The sequence below is a fragment of the Ruditapes philippinarum genome, unplaced genomic scaffold (genome assembly GCF_026571515.1).
Source record: "Ruditapes philippinarum isolate M1 unplaced genomic scaffold, ASM2657151v2 ctg3259_1_1_1_1, whole genome shotgun sequence".
NCBI lineage: Eukaryota > Metazoa > Mollusca > Bivalvia > Venerida > Veneridae > Ruditapes > Ruditapes philippinarum.
Genome location: NW_026867373.1, coordinates 95,632 through 121,425, shown reverse-complemented (window position 1 = coordinate 121,425; position 25,794 = coordinate 95,632). Strand labels below are relative to the sequence as shown.

Sequence of the window (25,794 nt, the reverse complement as noted above, 5' to 3'; positions counted from 1 at the left end):
AATATTTCAAATACCAAGCTTGCAAGAAAGCAATACTGAAGATACCAAGTATGCACATAGGACATATTTCTGGTCAATGCATGTGAATACAAATAGATTTCAGGTACCTTGAACTAAGCACTATATCTCAACCACTGTTAAGTAAATCTACCTACATTTGAAACTGTTTTTACCTATTGTTTGTGCATTGGTTAACTTTGATTAAGTTTTCTACACTTATTATAAAGCTTTATTAATCTGAATGGCATCTATTTCTTTTGTGAGCAAATTTGCAAACTAATACTCATATAAAGCAGGAATTGAAAAATATTTTCAGAGTCATTCGTCCTGCAGGACAAGTAGCTTCTAAATCTAATGAACCGGCAACATTATTCTAGTCATCCTGCATCAAGTTCTCTTAAAATTCTACTCGTAATTATGAGCAGACAAGGGGAATTTTCCATCTCCGCAAAGTACACGTATACTAACCGCTTATCTCGTTCAAATCGGATGGAGCAATTTTACTGGCTGCTGCAAGCTGGTTCAGGAATTCTCCCTTATGAGCCTCAAGTTCTTTCTCGAGAGATTTCTGCAGTTCGGCATTGAGCTGTTCACGATTCTTCTCCAATTCCACTTGCATCTCTTTCTCCAGCTCTTCCATGGCTTTCCTGTGCCGCTGATCCATCAATGCTTTGTTCAGGATAGCACTTGCCATGCTGGAAAAAATGAAGGAAAGATGATACATACATTAAAATACTTATATGACCTTTTATCTTAGGCCTTGTGCTGAATAAAAATTAACCTTTAACCTCCAGGTGGCAGCCAAATCTCTCAATGCACAATTCAAAGTTTTTTTCAAGGATTTTGGGAACACGAACCATACCCATGGAATTGGGAATTTCAGCGATGTTTTGTTAAAAATTGGGAAAAATTGCATGACTTAAATTTTACAGTGATAAAATGAATACAAAGAATAACTGTCTAGGATGGCATCTGCAAACATTTAAACACCGTAACAGTGAAGAAGCTCTTAATTTAAAGTTTTTTAATTTGGTATTCAATATCTTCATTTTGAAACTTTTCAATTGGGAATATTTTTTCCTGTGGATTGGGAAAATAATAAACTTTTTTCAATTGGGAATATGACAGAATATTGGCTATAAAATAAGCCAAAAAAAAAATCCTGCACATGCACGCCATCTGATCAGTACAGTTTGCTAGTCAATCCCTACTTATTGTGAAATATACTTTAGAAAAGATGAATGGTTTTTGTCCAGATTGAATGATTAAAGGTAAATTTTAAATATTAAGTGAGGATTTAATGTATATTTTGAGCAACAAACTTGATGAAAAATATTAGCAACATTGAATTTTTTTTTTTAGTTTATATACAAATTTATTAAAGTTCTCGTCGGAAGCTATAAGCTTACTGAAACAGTCTCAAATTTGTTCCTGGAACCAACCAGTAACTCAGCTACTAACTAAGCAATGAATGTTTCTTCTGCTTGCCCCTGACGGGGTTTGAACCCACACCGTCAGCAATCCTTAGATCACTAGTCTGATGTGCTAACCACTCGGCCATGAAACAATTTTACTTAGAATGATTTTCAAAGGTATTTACAAGCAAAGCTATTATAAAGTAAAAACAAAAAATTTGTATTTGAAAGAAATGATTGATGAACCTAAAAAAAAAATATATAATTTTTCTTCAACTGATCAATTTAAAGTGAATAGGTGCATAATTGAATACTTGAAATACCATAAATTAGTATGTTGATACAGATAGTATTTAGTATCATATGTTACAGTAAACCATGACAGAATTATTTATGGATGTTTTTTGTATACGTGAGATACATGGTCTGATATAATATATCTGTTAACAGCAGATAATAGATTGTTCTAGAACAAAATATTAATTTTCACCATATCATTGTTCAAACTAAATCAATAAGAACTTTATCAACATTAATTTTTCGTGAAATATTTTTTAAGAATATCTACATGATACATGAATTATTTTTTTATCAAGTTTTGAAGTTATCTTCCGCATATTTAGGACTGTATTATAGTTTCAATTAGGACTATACTAAAATTAGAACTATTTTATAATTAGGACTACATTGTAAATATCATAGTAAAGACTAACAGTGGTGATAAATGAGAATGAAGATACATAATTTATTCACAGACAATATCCAATAAATGAGCCGCGTCATGACAAAACCATCATAATGGGTTTGCGACCAGCATGGATCCAGACCAGCCTGCGCATCCGCGCAGTCTGATCAGGATCCATTCTGTTTGCTATCAGTTTCTTTACTTGTTATAGGGTCTGTAAGCGAACAGCATGAATCCTGGTCAGACTCAGCGGATGCGCAGGCTGGTCTGGATCCATCCTGGCAGCAAAACCATTATGTTGGTTTTGTCATGACGTGGCTCAAATCTTTTCAAAATGCCACTGAAACTATTAAAAATAAATAAATAACTAATTATAATAAAATAAATGGACAAAAAAAAATTCAATGCATGCAATTTAAATTTAGCTTTAAATTATAGCTTTTAAATAGGCCATTCTAATTGACTAACTTTCACTTCAAAAGACAAGAAATATACATGTTAATGATCGATGAAGTTTAATTTACAATATAGGAAGGACTCTAACAAAAGCTGTAACCAGAGGAACTTGGTTGAATACTGACAGCAAATGACCATGTACCAAAAGACAATCAGTATTTCTTATATGTCCATAAAGGAGCATTTATTCAGTAAATGCCAATGCTAGTTATTGGTCTTGTACAATGAGCAACAATTATTATCCTCAAGACATGCCTTACTAATAATATCTGTCATATGTTGCAGTTCAACTCTGAATATCAGTCCCAAGGGAACCCTACAAACCTTGTTACCGCACATTGACATTCCGATCCGAACTGCAAACATATCTCAGATATTTTTTCTTACATATTCTGCCATATTATTTCATATTTAAAATGGATTACCACAATATGATATTTGTTCATGAAAATTAAATTTAAATTAAATTTTCATCCATAACTATTTTCTTACAATAGCGTATGAATTTACAACTTTAATAACAACGGCAAAATGATGTCATCTTCAGCACATTGTTCCCTTCTAAAATGCGCCGAAATGACGTCATTTAAATGTGGTTGCTTCATAGATTGCGCTTAAATGACGTTGTTGTATTGCACGCGACTCATCTGGCACTCCCCATGCCAAATGAAATTTCTGGCATGAGTAAAACTCATGAAAACGCCAGTCTGCTATGCAAGAATGTAATGCAGTGGTTACATAAAAAGTTGAAAAATTTCATAATCAGAATCAGTTCACTGTATACTGGTTGGGGACCACCAAAACCGGACAACCACCAAACCTGGACGGCCCCGAAAATGCTTAATTTAGTATTTTCTTTGTTCAGTGGTTGTCAGTCACTTTTTTATCAACATTGAGTGCATGTTTATTTCAAAATTAAGTAAATTAATTTATTTCAACCTCCTTAAAAAGTAATATTTTAATGTCTATTTCAAGAATGTTGACGTTGAAATTTGGGGGTAAAGAAAACAATGCCTGACCTCAAATACCAGCTATAATCATTTGCAGAGTGAATAATAGAATATCAAAAACTTAAGCATTTGTTGCTGAAATATTGTATATCATGTTAACCCAGCTTTTATCTGAATTAAATCATGTCATGTACATATCTGTCCGGACACATGGTACTGTAGTGAAGACATTTTAGGTAATTTTGATACCCTCCTTGTTGAGCCTCAGATATGAGAATTAATACAATTGGAAACAAGAAAAGCATTGATGCAAAGCATCAAAGGGCGACGCCAAAAGAATTTGATCCAGGTTTGCACCTAAATACTTAACAAAAGATGTGTACTTTATAGCAGTACCATTTCATGTGACCTGGAGGATATGCCCAGTTTAAGTTGAAACTTAAACCAAAAAGAAAAGACTCTGTCTTGCCAAGATGCAAAGACAATTTATAGTCAATTAACTAATCTTACTATTTATTTTTCCAAATACAAGGATACCTGAGTCATCATCATATAATCACAGGCACGAGTATCGGACCTGGGAAGAAAAAGTATGACCAGATTGATAAAAAAACTTTGTTCATCTTAAAAGTGTCAAAAACCAAAAAAAAATGTAAATAATGACCCCCTTTAAAAATATACTATTAAGTTAAAGTATATTTTTAAAGGGGGTCATTATTTACATTTTTTTGGTTTGTGACAATTTTAAGATGAACACAAGTTTTTTTTATCAATCTGGTCATATTTTTTCTTCCCAGGTCTGATACTTGTGCCTGTGCATATAATAAAAGCTTATTGCTTAGGTTGCAGACATGTCATTGACATATATTAGACATAAAAGAGGACCTAAAATGAACATCAAGGGGACACCATAGGTACTCAGAGCAGTAGTAGAAGGAGTACCAGCCACATCAACCAGCTGCTATCAGAGATAAGACTTGAAGCATGTAAGAATGTCATTACATATGGCAGAAACTTCAAGTTCCATGAAGAAGAAGAAAAATAACTTCTTCATATGCAGTATAGTGTGATCGACTGTATCAAATGCTTTTTGTAGATCTAAAAGTATCATGCAATACTGCCTTTGTCCATTTCAAATAAAATACAATCTATTAAATGAGTCAAACATGTGTCAGTTGAAAAAACCACTTCTAAACCCTGACTTGAACTGCCTGACCATGACTCGAACCCATGATATTCAGAAGACCAACTGAGCTGTCCGGCCGGCTACACATTTTCTCTTTAATAATGAAATAGTTCTAAATCACAACATATTTCCCCACTCTATTGGTTTATGTCCTTGATTTTCTGATGTTTACAGAGCATAGTGAATTAAACTCATGGTTATATGCAGTCACTGGATGAGAAATCTTTCAGCTTGACCAGAACTCAAACCTGTGACCCACAGCATAATGTACCGCGGCTATAAGCGATTAAACTATCTAGCCGCTTACACATTTTCTGGCCTAAATAGTGAACAGTTCTAAACCGTGACAGATATTTAGATTTTTAAATTAACAGATAATTAATTCTTAATTAATAAATAAGAAATAAAAACCTTACATACTCATAGTCTTAATTAAAATAACAATTTATATATTATGTATAATTATTTTTACTAAAAAGGGCTTAGACAATAAACTATTGGTTGTGCCATTATTTATAACAGGTCAATTTGAAAGTGAACATAACTGTGCTAATACATGTACAATATCTATTTTTTGTACGGATAAAAAACTAACCCTTTTTCTATGGTAAGAAATTTTTATGAAGGCTGATTTGTATTTTGCATCAAGGGCACTGGGCGAAAACATGAAAATGCAACAAACACACCACTTTGTGTCTGGCGCCCGGTTACTTTTTTGTACTTTGTTGGTTTTCATGTGGCAAAAATCACCTGCTATAAAATTTTGTGTACAAATTTATTCAAGGGCAAGTAATAATCTACTCTATGAAAAGTCTGTTGTCGGGTTGACTCAGGAGACCTAAGCTTGGAAATTGAGACCGGTGTCCCTCCATTACAAATAGATAAGACAGAAGCTGTCCTTTTCAATCTATGCACATGTTAGAAAAAAATTAGAATAACCATTCAAAAAATGATTTTTTGAGACTTTATCAATTATATTGCTTGATCCAAGTTTCAGGACATTTTCAATCAATACATGTTTTATCATTTATAACTTTAAATGAAAGTCTCATCCCTTTAATAATAATGAAACTGTAACTCTTTAAATTCAGAAATATTATAAGTCTCATCATATCAACATACTAAGATATACATGTATGCACATAACATTAATAATTCCCAGTTTCTATTAAATAAATATGAAATCCTAACATTAACATTGGTACTAATGGATGGAATTCAAAATCTAGTAGAATATATAAACTCTGTTATAGATACTATTATTAGCCAGCTAACACTGGGTATAAACATCTTTAACCTGTAGACTGATCATGTATTATCATTTATAAATTTAAATGTAAGTCTCATCCATCATAACTGTAAGTCTTTAAATACAGAAATACACATTATATCCATATACTATGATACACTTGTATGCACATTACATTAATAATTCTCAGGTTCCATTAAAAATGAATATAACATCCTATTGACAGGAATTCATAATCTTGTAGGAAGAAAACTATAACGTGTACACATGATATTGTATAGTATAAATTAAAAAAAAATCTCAAATAGTCTGTATCATGTGATACAGATTAAGTTGTCTATTAGACTTTACTATACAATGTATAACTAATTGCTTATAATGTACATGTAATCAAGTGTTTAAAATGAGCACCTATATGTGTAGCTTAAATATTCTACCTTTCATTTTTACCAAAGGTTATTTTAGTAACAATTCATATACAAACACATAGAAAATAATAATTTCACATAGTGACAAGTAGAGATTTTGATGCTAAAGCATCAAGTCGCCGGATAGAAAATACTGTATAATCATAAATACAAAAAAATATCAGTTTAATTAATGGTTCAGGTATAAAGAAAAGAGGAAGAATATGTTGAGTAACTGGTTATTCACAATAAAACATCATATATGAAGCAAACTTGCTTAGCAATATTGTTAGGAACTGCTATGATTATTAAATAAGCAAGTATTTCGTTAGTTTACGTAACGTATTGTGATTTATGCTAAAGATTTTATTGATAGTATAGATCTCGATATCAAATCAAATAATATTGCTCGATGACCTACAGGTGGTAAGTAGGACGTCAAGTTGTGACCTAGAAGGCCAAATTCAAATCTTTGAAAATCCCTTTTGCTGTTTTCATAAAACTATTTTTTTTTATTATTTCTTTTAACTATATGAAACATAAGTTGATAAATCGTGTTTCATTTCTAGCATTTTTTATTTCATAATTTTGATTAATTTTGTAAGGCGACTGATATTCTTGTAACAGGGAACGATCTGAGATAAGCATCGTATACGTCACTGATAAGAGACCTGTTCTAAAAATAGCCACATACGGACAAAGAGTCTGGATTAATCTACTTGTAGATTATACAAGATAATGGTTAAGAATACTTTTATTCACATTTCTCTCAATGAAAATGATGTTCCTGGAGTTAAACTTGCGTAAAGCATGATTGAGATGGTTTAAAACCATCAGGGAAATAAAGATGATACGTGAAAAAGAAATAACTTTCGGCCCTGCATGTCAATTTGAGAAAAATGCCGGCGCTTGGCAATATGTTTTTGTTTTACTGTTTATCAAAATTAGAAATGGTGATATGATATTGTATGATTTTATGAAATTGGGACTAAAAATGAAAGAGTATCTTTCTGTCCCAGATATACCGTACAAAATTTTGTTTCTATGTAAACTACTCAGATTGGAGAAGTCATGAATCTATCCACCTAAGTGCTACGAGTATTAAATTAATGATTAATATCTTAATTTTTTAATAATTTTAGAATAAGCAAAACTCTGCATTTTTTCCTATTTTACCTAATAAAAATGCCGATTCTAGTATTTATTTTATCAATTGATAAAAATAATGTATACGTACATGCATGCTTGCATGTTTATTTAAACTGAATTGACAATTGAGGTCCGTGATTTAACATACATTGTTTACGTATAGACAATAAAATACTTTTGTTTTTTATTTTATGTCTCACACAAAATATTTGTTGTTAAAATCATCGGCATCATCTACTTGTAATTCTATCTTATACATATACCGTTATACCAGACATCGAAATCCGTTTTGTATATCCGATAATTACCGCCAAATAATCAAAGGTCATCGAATATTTGAAAATATATATGTTTTAATTATTGCATGAAACAATGCAATTCTACCGTAAAATTGGTATCTGCATACATTTTTTTTAGCGCTATCGAAAAAATAAATTACTTAGTTGAAATCAATAGTCCTGTCGTTACATACCATAAAGTAAACGTTTAATTGCCTTTCATTTCGATAAAATATTAACAAAAAGATATTTTATTAGTTTTCTTTATTATGTATCTAATACGATCCGTCATACCGTTTTGGTAAGCTGCGCGACGGAAATCGACGGAATATAACGAATACGACGATTACCACTATTTATTTCAATTAATGTGCCTCTTTAGCATAAATCTATTTTGTGATGTTCAACCTTAACTAAACTATTGAACGTTGACAGAAAGGGCCAAGTTTAACCCTTTACCAAAAAAAATGAAAAGGTTTTGAAAATTTATTTAATTCTTTAATGTGCTAATTATGAGTATACAGACCTTTCTAATGATATAAAATATGAAACTGATTAATGAAAGATAACTTTGTAATTATTCATACATTTGCATCTAATTAGCCACCATACCGTTTTCCAACTATTATGTCTTATCAGCAATCTGTTACTATAAATAGATTCTATAACACTAACATACAACGTGTAGTCACGTGATTCTTACAATAGAACAGGGAGAATCTGTTTATAATTAGATAAAATATTGCAATATAATAGGTCTCATAAGATATAAACAAAACTTATAATTTAAATGTGTCATTTCAAATATCATTCATGATTTATCAATCATAAAATAGCAACGCTTGACACTTAGGAAAAAGGTAAAAGTATCCCTAAATTCAATGACTGGTCCATAGGGATACGTTATTAATTCATTTTATGAAAAATTGTAATGTTGCTTTTTAAGATGTCAATATTTGTATATTTCATTTCATTTAGCAACGTTACTTTATTATTGAATTTTTAAGATTATGAAAAATAATTGTGGTCCTTAAATGTTCAGTAATTGATTTGCTTTTATATTCAGATTTTAAGGCCTTCTCCTACCATAGATATAATATTAAACTGTTACAAATATAGTCGCCGGTTTCTACCGGCGACTAATTAGAAGATGCCTCTAGCAGAATACCTATAGGTATGTACCAACTGAACAAACTAGAAAAATCTGGTCTAGGGTACTGTATATCAAGCCAGTAAAAATATATATCAATATTCATTCATCAGGGCCTCTCTGCTTTTGATGACCTTACAACTGGTAAATTTTATAAAAAAACATAAAATAGTAAGTAATACTAAAGATAGAGTAGACAGAGTAGACAGAAAAGAACAAATAATTTAGTAAACATGAGTTACTTCCCCTTAAAAGAGAGAAAACCTGAAACCCAAAAGAACACCCTAAACATTAAAATTACGAAATGTTGCAGGCTCAGTCAGTTTTGTTAAGCCATGCAAATTAATGGTAAAGTATTCATAAAAAATAGATGACCATGTGACAGCAGTTATTGCAGAAAATCGGATAGCTTTCAACATCCGGATACTGGTACACTTTGTAAAAACAACCATTCTGTGCAACAGATCAACGTAATATGGATAAAATCAAAAGGATAATCGTTAACAACAGTTCATTACCTATCCTTATACTCATTTGCAGGTGAACTTTCTTCTTGTAAGAAAATTTTGAAAATATATAAATGAATGAACGAAATGGATACGGCATCAATGTAGACCACAACGATAATCGAAATCCGGGTTTTAGTATTGTCAATAAAACTAAGGGACAAGCTGTTAAACTCAGCCTGCAATTTCGTGAAAATAATATCACAATGCACATGCTTTTTATATAAAGTTATTAAATACAAATATAACAACATATTTGTTTACTTGATTTTTACGAATCAAAATAAATCTAATTAACTCAACATGAAAATAACTGCTATTAATAACAGCTCCTTCCATAGGCAAAAATAAAAGCATTCCATATAAGACGACGCCGCTCACCGGCGTCGCCAATAAACAAACTAAGTTTGCTAGTTAGGAGAAGAACCTAGCTGAACTGTGTCAAATTTTAAGGTCTCAAGGTTAAAAATTATGAAATCTGTACGGAAAAATGTTCAAAAAGTGTCCGGTTGATGGTCCCTGGCCAGTATACTGAATCATTTTTAAAAATTATCTAAGAAATGTATTATTATTACTTTGTGGATGAATCTATTAGAAAAGGTTCTAATCTATTGCTATAATTTTTAATCAGGTGAGAAAATGTTGTTACTTCATGTAACTAATAACATATCTATTTTTAGATGTATCTGAATTACCTGATACTTGAATCTATTTTTAGAATACCTGTATCTATTTTCAGATATACCTGATTCCTCCTTTAGAAGATCTAAATACCGAAAGTTCAATGAATACATTAACTATGACTTAAATGATACATCAAGCTAAATCTAGGCAAATACAAGTTATCAATGTAGAATTAGTACAATCACAAGTTTGAAATATGAGCATTTTAAATATATATATAAAAACAGCATTTCACATTTCCTAGCAAAATATTCAAATGTAGATTGGGGATAATTCAGGGATAATTTCTCTGTAGAATCAGGGATAATTTCCTACATGAACAACCCAACTAAATGGAAATTTATAAGCATCAGTCTTTCAATTCAGATAGAGTATATATAATTACAGAGAAGCAAACAAATATTTTACCCAGCATAGCTTAAAACCCTTAACCCCATTCCTTACTTAACTTCTTAAATGGGCTTGTCCAGATTCTATTTATGAAACTGTCTATTATCAATTTTTGGGTTATATCAACATGGAAACTTAAAATTGGTCAGCCAACAGTATAGAGCCTGGTCAGACTGCACGGATGTGCAGGCTGGCCTGGCTCTATACTGGTGGCAAAGGCAAATTGGTTTTGGTTCAAGCAGGGTCATGTCTAACTTACCCAGCTCCAGCTTGTTTCCTTGTCATCATCATCTCTTGTTTCTCCCTATTCAGCTCATCTTCAATCTCCCTGGAAACAAAATATTATTTTTTTTTACATTTTAAAAACAATCCTTTTCTTACATATGACAGTTAAACTTCGATCGCTCGAACTCGTATCTCTCGAATAGTAACCTTCCTTTGCTCAAACTCTATAACTATATATATGTATATTCAAGGAATAAAAATTATGACTTCATGAATTTTAAATATCTGAGCAAATACCAAAACAATCAATCGGATCAACACTAGCTTGAAGCACTATTAAAAAACAACAAATATAATGTTGCTCAAAATGTAGCTTTAATTTGTTAGAATAACACATATATTTTCATTTATAATATGTGTAACAGCAAAAAGACACCCTATGAGAATGTAGCTTTAATTTCTTAGAATGTTTACATCAAACGTAATAGTAAAGCTACACCATATAAGAGTGAAGCTTTCCTGCAAGTGCTACATTATCTAAATTTATAACATTATAACTTTTGTAGTTATCAAATTTTATTAGCTAATTAGTAGTTAATTAATGATATTAATCTACATCCCTCATAAACACTGCTGTTGTACCACCCACATTAATGACGAAGACTGGGTCATGTGACCTTGACTGATTCATAACAGCTATTTCATCTCACTGTCTCCACTCACACAGACTTCAATTAATTACTTAATTTTATTGTTTCTATGAATAAGCTTTAGGCGCTGATCAATGGATCTGAGTTGGAAAGAGTGGGTGGATAGAATGAGGTGTAAAGGACAGAGGTGGAAAGGGTGGGTGGGTAGTGTAGTATGAGGTCTGAAGGAGGGAGGTGGTAAGAGCGGGTTGGTAGAGTGAGGTGTTAAGGACGGATGTAGGAAGAGGATTTGGGGAAACCATTAACACCAACTTAATCAAACACACAATCATAATGTACATATACAATATTTATTAGGCATCACAATATAAATGAAGCTTATTATATTGAGACAGATTTAAACATTTCATTCTATAGGATACTTCAGCCCAATCTTAAACCTGCCAATGAACTATTTCTATTTCGTCAATTCGTCCAAAATATTCACCAAGGTGCATTCAAGTTACCATTACATTATTACCACAGAAACTTAATTATTTATACTGTAATCATCATTTATTAACTAAATTCATAAAATTATGCCCTTAAAACAAACGCCCACTACTAATCTATTTTTCATGAAAACAGGAAACAGAGGTAAATAAGTAAATTAAAGCTAACTTCAAATGCATTTTTTTAAGTAATTCATTAATTTGTTTTGTTTGGTTTATGAATTACCCTTCCCTTCTTCAAAAAAATGACTAAATTATTTTGAAAAACCATTGGCAACATTTACATTTTATACATGTTTTTTTTTTTTATAGTCATTAGACATATAATCTCAAAACCTGCCCACTAAATTACTTTGGCACTTCCTTTCCATTCATGCACGACATGTATTTTTTTTTCAATTCTAAACTGTGGCCCCAAACCCCCTAGGTACAGCAGGGTCATTGTACAAATCCTCACTAAATGTCCTCACACTGCACAGTTATTTGTTTTGGGTTTTATGTCACATTGACACAGCTAGTATAGGTCATATCGCGACATTCCAGCTTTATTGGTGGAGGAAGACCTTAGGTGCCCTTCTGTGCATTATTTCAGGCACGAACGGGCACCTGAGTAGAACCACCGACGTTCCATAAGCTAGCTGGATAGCTTCCTCACAAAATAAATATTGAAAGAATCCAAAGTCCCTTTCGGGATTCGAACCCACAGTGGTGAGGGGCAAGTGGTTTGACTGTACAGTTGTAAATATTTCCTGCTATGTATTAAGATGCCAATAATAAAACCAACACAATTTAACCCAGAATGGTGGGGACAGATGGTAAGTTGACAATTTGCTCATTTCCACTCTTTTTATAAATTTAATGTTCAGGTAAATTCCAATGGATATTTATAGAAATTTCCTTGGCCCATATGAGTCATTCATTGTTCATGCAAAGTTTATTATAAAAATTAATGGAGTTACGGCAAAATGTAAACTTATGTTGACTTTAATCTATTCACTCACTATATACCCTTTTAATGGGCATAATGTCACTTTAAGGCTGCATGCCTCCATTTGAGTAAAAATATTTCAAGAAATTAAATCTCTAGAAAAATCTATTAAGATCATAAGAAAAGTAAAAATATTCAATATTTAATTAATTATTTACATGTTATGTGCCATTAATGACTGATTTTTCAATATCAATCACTATCTTTCTTGACTGCATTCCTAATGCAGTAAGAGGTATTTATGTTTAGTTTGACCCCCTTTTGGTAATTTACATGGATTGTAAGTGCCGTTTGCAATGTGTAAATTACTTTCCTTGTTCACTTTAAAGTATTTTACCTTTTGAATACATTTTCAAAATTTTCATGAAATTAGCATGAATCTGGATGCATGCTGCTTTAAATACATACCTTTGTTTGGCAAATTTTTTGGCTTGTATCTTCTCATTAATCATCTGTTCTTGCCTCTCCCTGTTCATCTGTATTTTATCATTAACATGTTCCACCTGGTTGTAGTGTTGCTGTATAATCTGGTCCGCTTTGTTGGCCGACAATCTTCCATCCTCTATCTTACTCTCGAGTTGAGCCTAAAAATAAATACCGTACAAAATGTCGTAAAAGCACCTAAGACTGTTTGTCTGAATTTTGATCTCAGGGTTTTCATTATTAACAGATTGGCGATCCATATCCTTGGTTGAAATGCTATTAAAATCATTTGTGTTTTTAGCCTGTAGATTTAAATATTCCCTTGACCCTTCGCCAAATTGGTTGTTTTCGTCGGCACATCTGTTGCCTGAGATAAAAATGAAAACCCTTTGACTTTTTTCTTCAAATTTAATATTGTACATGTACTAAACATTGAAAGCTCCACAATAAAATGTTCAGCTTTGGAAACTAGTTACAACAAGCTTAATACAGCATTTCTTGATACAACGTCAAAACTATAAGACTGTAAATCTAGGTCACATGCCATCATTCTATATGTGGCCAGGTAGCCAAGTCACACTCATTATTCTGAGGATCAGGCTACACGTTTTTTCACCTTATCACAAAAGTTACTAAGGTTTTCTTGATCAAAGAGGCTTAAATTGACATTAAATCTAGGTCAGAGGTCACATACAAAAGGTTTTGAAAATTTAGCAAACAGAAACTAGAACTGCCACTATCATGGCGTGAATACCCCCGCATACCACTTTGTCAGAATCAACAGTGGCCATTTAGAGCTCAAGGACAACCTCCCTGCCAAATCTGAGGTTACTAAGCCAGTGCATTGCTAAGTTATGTATTCTACATGCTTCAAATGTGAAAATGTCAAAATCAATACATTGCGGACAGGACATTCTTTAGCAATTGAGAAGAAAAGCTTTTTTTTTGTCAAGGTCCCTGTGACCTTGACCTTTGACCCAGTGACCTCAAAATCAATAGGGGTCACCTTATAGTCATGATCAATATCCATGCCAAATATGAAGACTGTGGGTCAAAGGAATCTTAAGTTAATGGGTGGACAAACTTTTTGAAGTCAAAGTCCCTATGACCTTGACCTTTGATCCAGTGACCTCAAAATCAAAAGGGGTCATCTACTAATCATGATCAACATCCATGCCAAATATGAAGACTGTGGGTCAAAGGAATCTAAAGTTATTGGGCAGACAAACTTTTTGAAGTCAAAGTCCCTGTGACCTTGACCTTTGACCTCAAAATCTATAGGGGTCATCTACTAATCATGACTAACCTCCATTCCAAATATGAAGACTGTGGGTCAAAGGAATCTTAAATTATTGGGCGGACAAGCTTTTTGAAGTCAAGGCCCCTGTGACCTTGACCTTTGACCTCAAAGTCAATAGGGGGCATCTACTAATCATGACTAACCTCCATGCCAAATATGAAGACTGTGGGTCAAAGGAATCTTAAGTTATTGGGAGGACAAGCTTTTTGAAGTCAAGGCCCCTGTGACCTTGACCTTTGACCTCAAAGTCAATAGGGGTCATCTACTAATCATGACTAACCTCCATGCCAAATATGAAGACTGTGGGTCAAAGGAATATTAAAATATTTGGCGGACAAGCTTTTTGAAGTCAAGTCCCCTGTGACCTTGACCTTTGACCTGGTGACCTCAAAGTCAATAGGGGTCATCTACTAATCATGACTAACCTCAATGCCAAATATGAAGACTGTGGGTCAAAGGAATCTTGTTATTGGGCGGACAAGCTTTTTGAAGTCAAGGCCCCTGTGACCTTGACCTTTGACCTGGCAACCTCAAAATCAATAGGGGTCATCTACTAATCATGACTAACCTCCATGCCTAATATGACGACTGTAGGTCAAAGGAATCTTAAGTTATTGGGCGGACAAGCTTTTTGAAGTCAAGGCCCCTGTGACCTTTACCTTTGACCTAGTGACCTCAAAATCAATAGGGGTCATCTACTAATCATGACTAACCTCAATGCCAAATATGAAGACTATGGGTCAAAGGAATCTTAAGTTATTGGGCGGACAAGCTTTTTGAAGTCAAGGCCCCTGTGACCTTGACCTTTGACCTGGTGACCTCAAAGTCAATAGGGGTCATCTACTAATCATGACTAACCTCAATGCCAAATATGAAGACTGTGGGTCAAAGGAATCTTGTTATTGGGCGGACAAGCTTTTTGAAGTCAAGGCCCCTGTGACCTTGACCTTTGACCTGGCAACCTCAAAATCTATAGGGGTCATCTACTAATCATGACTAACCTCCATTCCAAATATGAAGACTGTGGGTCAAAGGAATCTTAAATTATTGGGCGGACAAGCTTTTTGAAGTCAAGGCCCCTGTGACCTTGACCTTTGACCTCAAAGTCAATAGGGGGCATCTACTAATCATGACTAACCTCCATGCCAAATATGACGACTGTAGGTCAAAGGAATCTTAAGTTATTGGGCGGACAAGCTTTTTGAAGTCAAGGCCCCTGTGACCTTGACCTTTGACCTGGCAACCTCAAAATCAATAGGGGTCATCTACTAATCATGACTAACCTCAATGCCAAATATGAAGACTATGGGTCAAAGGAATCTTAAGTTATTGGGCGGACAAGCTTTTTGAAGTCAAGGCCCCTGTGACCTTGACCTTTGACCTCAAAATCAATAGGGGTCATCTACTAATCATGACTTACCTCCATGCCAAATATGAAGACTGTGGGTCAAAGGAATCTTAAGTTATTGGGCGGACAAGCTTTTTAAAGACAAGGCTCCTGTGACCTTGACCTTTGACCTGGTGACCTCAAAATCTATAGGGGTCATCTACTAATCATGACTAACCTCCATGCCAAATATGACGACTGTAGGTCAAAGGAATCTTAAGTTATTGGGCGGACAAGCTTTTTGAAGTCAAGGCCCCTGTGACCTTGACCTTTGACCTCAAAGTCAATAGGGGTCATCTACTTATCATGACTAGCCTCCATGCCAAATATGAAGACTGTTGGTCAAAGGAATCTTAAGTTATTGGGCGGACAAGCTTTTTGAAGTCAAGGCCCCTGTGACCTTGACCTTTGACCTGGCAACCTCAAAATCAATAGGGGTCATCTACTAATCATGACTAACCTCAATGCCAAATATGAAGACTATGGGTCAAAGGAATCTTAAGTTATTGGGCGGACAAGCTTTTTGAAGTCAAGGCCCCTGTGACCTTGACCTTTGACCTCAAAATCAATAGGGGTCATCTACTAATCATGACTTACCTCCATGCCAAATATGAAGACTGTGGGTCAAAGGAATCTTAAGTTATTGGGCGGACAAGCTTTTTAAAGACAAGGCTCCTGTGACCTTGACCTTTGACCTGGTGACCTCAAAATCTATAGGGGTCATCTACTAATCATGACTAACCTCCATGCCAAATATGACGACTGTAGGTCAAAGGAATCTTAAGTTATTGGGCGGACAAGCTTTTTGAAGTCAAGGCCCCTGTGACCTTGACCTTTGACCTAGTGACCTCAAAATCAATAGGGGTCATCTACTAATCATGACTAAGCTCCATGCCAAATATGAAGACAAAGGGTCAAAGGAATCTTAAATTATCGGGCGGACAAGAAAAAACCGACGGACAGCCGTACGGCCGGACGGACGGACAAGCTGATTCCAGTATACCCCCCTTACAACTTTGTTGTGCAGGGGTATAATGACATTTCTTTAGGTCAAAGACTGCCTTTACATTTACACTCAGGACAATTACATTTTATCCAATTGTTCAAAATTGGGCTAATTGTTTTTTTACTGAACAATAAATCTACAAACATACAATCAAACTTAGAAGTGATGTGAATGACATTAAACTAGGTCAAAGGTCATGAAACAAGGGCATTTTAAAGATACCAGAATGACATTAAACTTGGTCAAAAGTCATGAAACAAGGGAATTTTGAAGATGCCAGAATAACATTAAAGTAGGCCAAAGGTTATGAAACATGGACATTTTAAAGATATCAGAATTACATTAAACTAGGTCAAAGGTCATGAAATGGGAACACTTTAAAGATATCAGAGTGGCATTAAACTAGGTCAAAGGTCATGAAACAAAGCCATTTTAAAGATATCAGAATTACATTAAACTAGGTCAAAGGTCATGAAATGGGAACACTTTAAAGATATCAGAGTGGCATTAAACTAGGTCAAAGGTCATGAAACAAGGATATTTAAAATATATCAGAATGACATTAAACTAGGTCAAAGGTCATAAAACAAAGGCATTTTAAAGATATCAGAATTACAATAAACGAAGTGGAAGGTCATGAGTGGTTTGTAAAAACTAGTAACAGAATTACATTAAACTAGGTCAAATGTACCAAAAGCTTTGCAAAACTTGACCAAACATAAGTGAATGTAAATGAAGGAAAAACAAAACCAAAAAACAAAAAGAAAAAAAAAACTTAAAACTTAAATTTTTTTTCCTTAATTTTTTTTTTTCCCCTTAAAAAAAAACAGCAAAAGATAGTAAACAAAATGGAGGCAAAATTTTATTATCAAGCTACAAATCACGTCTAGGTTGAATTCCTTGAAAAACACCAAAAATCATTCGTTCAAAAATACACATAAAATTACAGATTCAACCTTGAAACTACAATTTTCCTCATTTAAAATATACATGTCCTTTTTTTTCTTTTGAAAAAAAAAATCTGTACGGTGAATCAAATTAACATACTTTCCCTATCCATACAGTAAATACAGTAAGTTCAGCAAATTTTTTTAGGACAGGTTTTAAATACTGTAATTTCTTATAATCATGAAATTTCATTTTTCAACATACTTGTATAATACACTGATAGAAATAAAATTTTACATTGTACATATTGTATATATTAAAACTGTACATTTTCAGATATGCAAACAAAATTTACACAAAAAAAAATTTAAAAAAAATTGAAAAATGTGTTAAAATTTTAAGAAATATAGGTAGGGTTGATTTTACAGTATACCCAAAAATGTACAAAATGACATTGGTTAATTTGAGATTTCCATGAAGTCATAAAAATATTGATTTGTTGTGTCTTCTACTTTGTTACAATATACAATATTTTTCTAGGTAAAGGCCATTAACTAAAATATTTAAAACAAATATTATAGTTTGCTGATTTTTGAACTGTGAAATAACTTTTATGTTACTGATATGCATGCCTAATTTCAATATCTCATTGAAAAAAGTATAGGATAAAATTCTACATGAAATTACTACTCATATAAAATCCTATATATGTATAATATTATGTAAAAGAGATACACAGTGAAAAGAAACTTTATATATATGTAGAATTTATAAAACATTTAAAAAAATTCAAAGAAAAATGTGATAAGATTTAAATAAATGTATATAGAAAATACATATATTGTGAATAAGAAACAAAATATACATGTACATGATATATGTATACATATATGAAAGAGTCTCAAATATAGAAAACAGTCATGGTGAATGTGAAAAATCCATTGGTAAAATTCAGAAGATAAAATATCAATATGAGCCGCGTCAAGACAAAACCAACGTTGTGGGTTTGCGACCAGCATAGATCCAGACCAGCCTGCCTATTCGTGCAGTCTGATCAGGATCCATGCTGTTCGCTTACAGACCATATTACAAGTAGAGAAATTGATAGCGAACAGCATGGATCCTGATCAGACTGCGCAGATGTTGGTTTTGTCGTGACGCGGCTAATATATAAATGATAAAACCAAAAGAATACATGATAAAAAGACACAAATAAAAAGCACATAAAACAAAAACAAATTTCAAGCAAAACAAAGTGTGTCTAGCAATGATTTACAAAATCCAAGGGAATGATTTACGAAATCCAATGAAATGATTTATAAAATCCAATGATATGATTTACTAAATCAAATTATTTAGTATGTTTTATATTCTGGTCATGGTCTGCATTGAAATATTAATGCAGATTAGGAGGGTCAGCTGTCATTCATCAAATCTTTATGCTTCTATACAGTTGAATAAAATTTTGTAGCAAAGTTCTGTAGCAAATAATTTTCTAGCAGAGTTCAAACAAGAGCTGTCACCCAAGTGACAAATGCCCCCGAAAAAGGTTTCTTAAGCATGCAGGTATTATGAAAAGAAAAGAGAATGAAAGTAACTAATTGCTGAATATTGTTCTTTGTAATATTGTACCTGTAATCTCTAATTGTGATAGCATGAACCTTCAAAATATAAGTGTGACCTTGACCTTTGAAGAAGGGATGTGGTTCCTGGTTGCGACAAAAGGTTGTTATGAGATAGACATTTGTGCCAAATTATTTCAAAATCCCTCAATGCATGACAAAGTTACAGTCTGGACATGATTGTTGTGTAAGTGGGGACACACAGACAGATAGACATGAGCCTTAGCCGCAACACATTGTCTTGATGTGGTAGACATTTATGCCAAGTTATTTTAAAATCCTTCCATGCATGACAAAGTTAAAGCCCGGACATGAATGTGTATCTTCAAGCTATAAGTGTGACCTTGAAGGTGGGGACATGGGTCTTTGTTGTGACATTTCATCTTGATGTGGTAGACATTTATGCCTAGTTAGTTTAAAATCCTCCAATGTTTGACAAAGTTACAGCCCGGACACGAATGTATGTACCTATAAACACTAATTGTGATAAAGTGAAGTTCCAAATGGTAGTGTGACCTTGACCTTTGAGGTAGGGACGTGATTATTGGATGCGACTAATTGTCTTGATGTTGTAGACATTTATCCAAAGTTATTCTAAAATCCTGTTATAATGTATGACAAAGTTACAGTCCAGACACAAATGAAGTGGGACAGACAGACGAACGGACAGACAGACGGTGCGACTATATTATACCTCCCTTGGGGGGCATAAAAAGCAAGAAATCCAAGCTTTATATACATGCAAAAAGTTTGAATCACACTCTCATCACCTTGACAAAGTCATAACACCCAAGTATAACATACCTGTTTCTCTTTTGCTGCCTATAACATTAAAATTATAAAACCTAACAAACTGTTCTTATTGACTTTAAATCATTGTGGAAACATTTAAATAATAATTATCTACTTCACAAATCCAGTGAGATGAGAAGAGTAACTGCTTACTAAAGGTTTACAAAAGTTTAGCTCTTCTTTCTTTTTTGGAGGTTAAGACTTTGTGAAGTAGATAATTATTCTTATTGAGTCTTTATAGTCATATACCCGGTATATTCAAATCCTAGGTTAATCAACAAACTCTTTTGTGGAAAAAGAAAAAAAGCAGTTTGTTGCCTAGGTTACTCATGAAAAAATAATAACAATGGTGAACTTGAAATATTGCTAGTTACAAAGGCAAAATTTGAGATAGGATTAAATTATACTGGTAAAAAAATTAAGTTTGATGAAGATCCAGCCACATGTTTGTGTAAAAGTCATTTAACACTTATGAGAAACAATGGATAAAAAGGCACAAACACACTGGAAATCCTCACCTGGTTTTCGTGAACTGAATTGATTTAAGCTTAACAATTTATGATCATATGCATTGTAAGAATTTGTTTGTTTTTTGGTCATTTGCATTTTCTAACATACTTAAAGCTACAGCATTGACCGATATGCAAATGTGATTTATTACCATCATTAACTCAGCTATATGACTGACTGCTTTATAAGTCGGGGTGTCAATTTTATACATAAAATCAGCAGAATATGGCAGTAACCCAATAACTACACTGCCTTCTCTGTTTAAAATAGCTTTAAATATTCCAACACACATAATGAGGTTTGTAAATAGTTCAGTAAGAGATGAAAACATTTTGAATTTTAACTGTCATATTAACATTATTGAAATTTTATTCAATATGCCACTTTTAAAATCCAGAAAATTATTTTTACCTGTAATTCTTTCAAAGTCTGGTCCTGTTTCTGAAGAACTGCTTGTCGTCTGGCTGTACCAACCTAAAACATTACCAACAAGAGCTGTCCGTAAGACAGCGCGCTCGACTTTTTTATTGCTTGCCAATAAAAAAAGTTTTTGCAGTAAAAGGCAATACAAGAATCTCTGTATTTTTAAAGTGAACTAGTTGTTTGATACCCTTGAATATTACAGCAATGTTTATATGACATAATTTATGGTAAAGTGAACAAGTGGATAGGAATGAATTTTTTTAGATTTTTTAAGTTTTTTAGTGCTTGCCTATAATACAAAACATTGACAGTTAAGGGCCATAATTCAAATAAAATCTTTGACAGAATTACCTTCTCCTGGACATGTTTGGGAATCATGATTGTAAACAAGTATTCCAACTTTCAAATTAATATCTCAAACAGTTCAGTCAAAAAGTGGACTGGTACTAAAAACTTAACCAAGATTCTAAGTCGATAAAAGGCCTTAATTTTTAAAAACAAATCCTTGACAGAGTTACCTTCTCTTGCGTACAGATGGGGGTAATGATGTGAAATAGCATTAAAAGTTTCAAAGCAATATCTCAAAGGGTTAAGGCAATAAGTGGATTTTACCCATATTCAATGTATTTTCTAAGTCAAAAAGGGGCATAATTCTGTCAAAAACCTTGACAGAGTTATGTCCTCTTGTCTGTTGATGAAGGTCGTGATGGTAAACAAGTATGGTCAGTTTCAAAGCAATACCTCCAATGGTTTTGAAATAAAGTGAGGTGGTACAAAAAACTTAACCAAGCTCAATACACTTTCTAAGTCAAAAAAGGGCCATAATTCTGTCAAAAACCTTGACAGAGTTATGTACTCTTGTCTGTAGATGGAGGTTATGATGGTGAACAAGTATGGTAAGTTTCAAAGCCATACTTGTAATACTTCTGAAATAAAGTGGGGTGGTACGAAAAACTTAACCAAGGTGTGACGCCAACGCCGACGCCGACGCCGACGCCGGGGCGAGTAGGATAGCTCCCCTTTTCATAGAAAAGTCGAGCTAAAAATTGTCAAAATTGCTTCCATTCCTATGAAAAGTCAATGGTTATAAAGCTAAAATAAGTTCTATGACCAGTCACCACAAAATAAAATTTGAATTAAACAGTGACCAATTGTGCAGTATAAAATTTAGACAGACTTGTTTACAAATAAAACATTTTTTGGTTTGTTTGGTTTTACAGTGCAACGTCATATGGCACTGAAACAGGAAAGATGAATTTGGCATTAACAATCTTCAAAGCAATGCCAGAGGTCAAAACCACCTCAACTGCTAGAGCTAAGAGATGCACAGAGTCCAGTAATTTGGAACCATTTAGTTGCCTCTTACAATCACGCAGGGTTAAACAGTGGCTGCAATTATGATGCCTCAACCTGTAAAGGCAACCCCTCAGCCACAAGGGGCACATTTTTTTAACAGACATGTCAGAGTAATAGCAGACTCTAATTAAAATGGGCTGGTCAACATTTAAACAATTCTCATTGAATAAATTAAGAGCAAACATGTTATACATATAGGTAATTCATTCTAAATATCATGTTAAAATAAATTTAGCCGCGCCATGACAAAACCAACATAGTGGGTTTGCGAACAGCAAAGATCTAGACCAGCCTGCGCATTCGCGCAGTCTGATCAGGATTCTTGCTGTTCGCTATCAGTTTCTCTACTTGTTATAGGGTTTTATGAGCGAACAGCATGGATCCTGATCAGACTGCACGAATGTGCAGGCTGGTCTGGATCCATGCTGGTCACAAACGCACTATGTTGGTTTTGTTGTGACGTGGCTCAATTATATAATCAGTTATGTTAACTGTACCTCTAATCTTCCCATTAACACAGCCAGTTCCTTTTCCTGCTGAGTGAGAGCAGCCTCTGTTTCAGCAGCCAATCGTTTTCTTAGATTTGCTTCAGCTTCCCGCCTTTCCTTTTCAAAAAGTGCCATTTCCTGGTCCTACAGAACAAGAATTAGAGAATATAGGTTGAAAAAGTGGCTTAGAGATTATAACTCAGAAACAAGGTCAGAATTAAAACTTCTACATCATGCATTATATTTTATTACTGGTTAAGAGATTAATGATTTGGCGTTATATTTTATTACTGGTTTAGAGATTAATGATTTGGCATTATATTTTATAACTGGTTTAGAGATTAATGATTTGGCATTATATTTTATTACTGGTTTAGAGATTAATGATTTGGCATTATATTTTATTAATGGTTTAGAGATTAATGATTTGGCATTATATTTTATGAATGGTTTAGAGATTAATGATTTGGCATTATATTTTATGAATGGTTTAGAGATTAATGATTTGGCATTATATTTTATGAATGGTTTAGAGATTATCTTACAACAGCATTTGGGTAAGAGGTTATGTCTTTTTATCCAAAATTTTTGTGTGATTTAATATATTTTGCAATTCAACACCAATCAAGTGGCAAATTAATTGTTGCATTATTACTCAAGTTATCCAAAAAATGAAACTCTACACAGATACTGAATCTTTAGGGGTTTTTTTGTTGTTGTTGTTTTTAACCCATTACTTCATATACACGCCTTTTAACGCCTTTTTCACCCCCCCCCCCCTTTTTGTTGTCTCAAATGATGAAAAAATGCCTTATTTAGGCCCCAAACACTTGTTTTTGTTTGAGAAATGTTGTTAAAAAAATTGACCTCTTTTTCGGCGCGGCCCCCCAACCAAAAGATACATCAGGGGGTTGCCAGAAGGGGGATGTGCCCCCTTCTGTTTTGGGTGGTTTGAAGGGGGGCGGAGTCCCCCTCATCGCCAAGAAAATTTTGGACTTGTGAGAGGCTGTAAATGACCCCAGATTAATCATAAGGTAACGTGTAACCAACGCTGAAAAGCATTTGACTCTATCTCAATCCATTGATAAGTTGCAGCACTTTGAAATTAATTTTGATGGAAAAAATCAACGCAAAATAGTGATTTTTGGCAATTTTGAGATGTCCCCTCGTTGCCATGGTAACAGAAAATTTAAGTCTGAGCATGTTGTTGCAAGGACAATGGTCCAGTCAACATTTGTGCCAAGTTTGATTAGTGTTGAAGCAGTTTTTATAGTATTATAGCAATTTGAACTTGTAACGGGAGACTTTTCAATGAAAACAGCCATTTTTCACAAAATGCTCATGAAGCAATGGGTTAAACTGCAGAAGAAATGCTCCAGATAAACTGTTGACCTACATTTTTATTTCTCATGTCAACTATTTGCACCGATAAAAAGTTCATTATTCCATATTAAATATCAGTCGGATATGACAAATTGCTCTCAAGTAAGGCATCCATCATAATATTGAATTTCCCTCCAAAAGAAGGCTGCATGCTGCGCATATCAAAAAGCTTTGGAGACACACCACAATTTAATGACATCCACATATGTTACACTGTTAATTCATTGCGACAATTAAAGCGACAAATGTGATTGAAAGCAGATAGCATATGCTTATGAATTCAAGTTGCGTTTATTCAATATTGCAGCATAAGTTGTAGACTTTTAAATAACCACTTTCGTGACTTTATAAAAAAAACAAGTTTTCTGGCCTTTGTTTTACAACTCGGATTTTACTATACATGTATTTTTAAAATCAATATAATTAATGTAAGTCATATAATTAAATGTTGGTCGTATTCAACTTTTCTGTCATATTCTCTTTATGAAAGTCATATTTTACTAATGTCAGTCATATTTTACTAATGTCAGTCATATCTTTCTTATATCAGTCATATCCTACTAATGTCAGTCATATTCTACTAATGTCAGTCATATTTTACTAATGTCAGTCATATTTTACTAATGTCAGTCATGTTTTACTAATGTCAATCGTATTTTACTAATGTAAGTCATATTTTACTAATGTCAGTCATATTTTACTAACGCCAGTCATATTTTACTAATGTCAATCAAATTTATAATGTCAGTCATATTTTCAAATGTCATATATATTTACTTATGTCAGTCATATTTTATCTGTATGCAAGTAATTCTTTACTTATGTCATTCATATTCTACTAATGTCAATCATATTTACTTTCATCAGTCAATTTCTATCCCCTATCTAAATTCAGCCATGTAAGAGAATTTTAATGCCACATTAGAACAATAAAATGAACAGCAACAGAGAAGATATATTGTTACCTATTGTTGCAAACACCCAAGTACATTTGTTTGTACAAATAGACAACATTTCAATATATCTCCTTTCCAATTATACCAGAGGCGGATATCAAAATATATAACTGATAAGGAAAATGAAAGACTAGTAAAACAATAGATTAATATCCTGTCTACAGTAATATATCTCTGTTATTAAATACTTAAGGAAGCTAATCTAGTATACCAAAGCATCTTGCAGTTTTTGTATTTCCTTCTCCGATGCATTTTTCCTGTCTGCGAGGATCGCGGCTTGTTGAGCTTGTATTTCCGCAAGACGAGCCTTTCTCTGACTAAGCTTATGTTCCAAGCTATAAAATAAAGAAAATATCTGATTCAATATTGGTTATGAATAATATAGAGTAGAATTTCATTTT

At 33.3% G+C, this 25,794-nt stretch overlaps 1 protein-coding gene across 2 annotated transcripts in view; it reads right to left on the bottom strand.

The window, feature by feature from the left end:
• LOC132735850 (trichohyalin-like) overlaps positions 1-25,794 on the bottom strand; it is a 53,763-nt gene that overhangs the window by 4,188 nt on the left and 23,781 nt on the right. Inside the window, exons 16-22 of one of the 2 annotated variants that reach the window (XM_060722865.1) lie at positions 25,605-25,728; positions 23,064-23,198; positions 21,199-21,261; positions 20,290-20,307; positions 13,268-13,443; positions 10,765-10,833; positions 469-695 (exon numbers count right to left, since the gene is read on the bottom strand). In XM_060722865.1, the coding sequence (XP_060578848.1) occupies positions 469-695; positions 10,765-10,833; positions 13,268-13,443; positions 20,290-20,307; positions 21,199-21,261; positions 23,064-23,198; positions 25,605-25,728 (812 nt within the window). The remainder of the gene's footprint in view (positions 1-468; positions 696-10,764; positions 10,834-13,267; positions 13,444-20,289; positions 20,308-21,198; positions 21,262-23,063; positions 23,199-25,604; positions 25,729-25,794) is intronic. The other variant, XM_060722866.1, reaches the window with a different exon arrangement.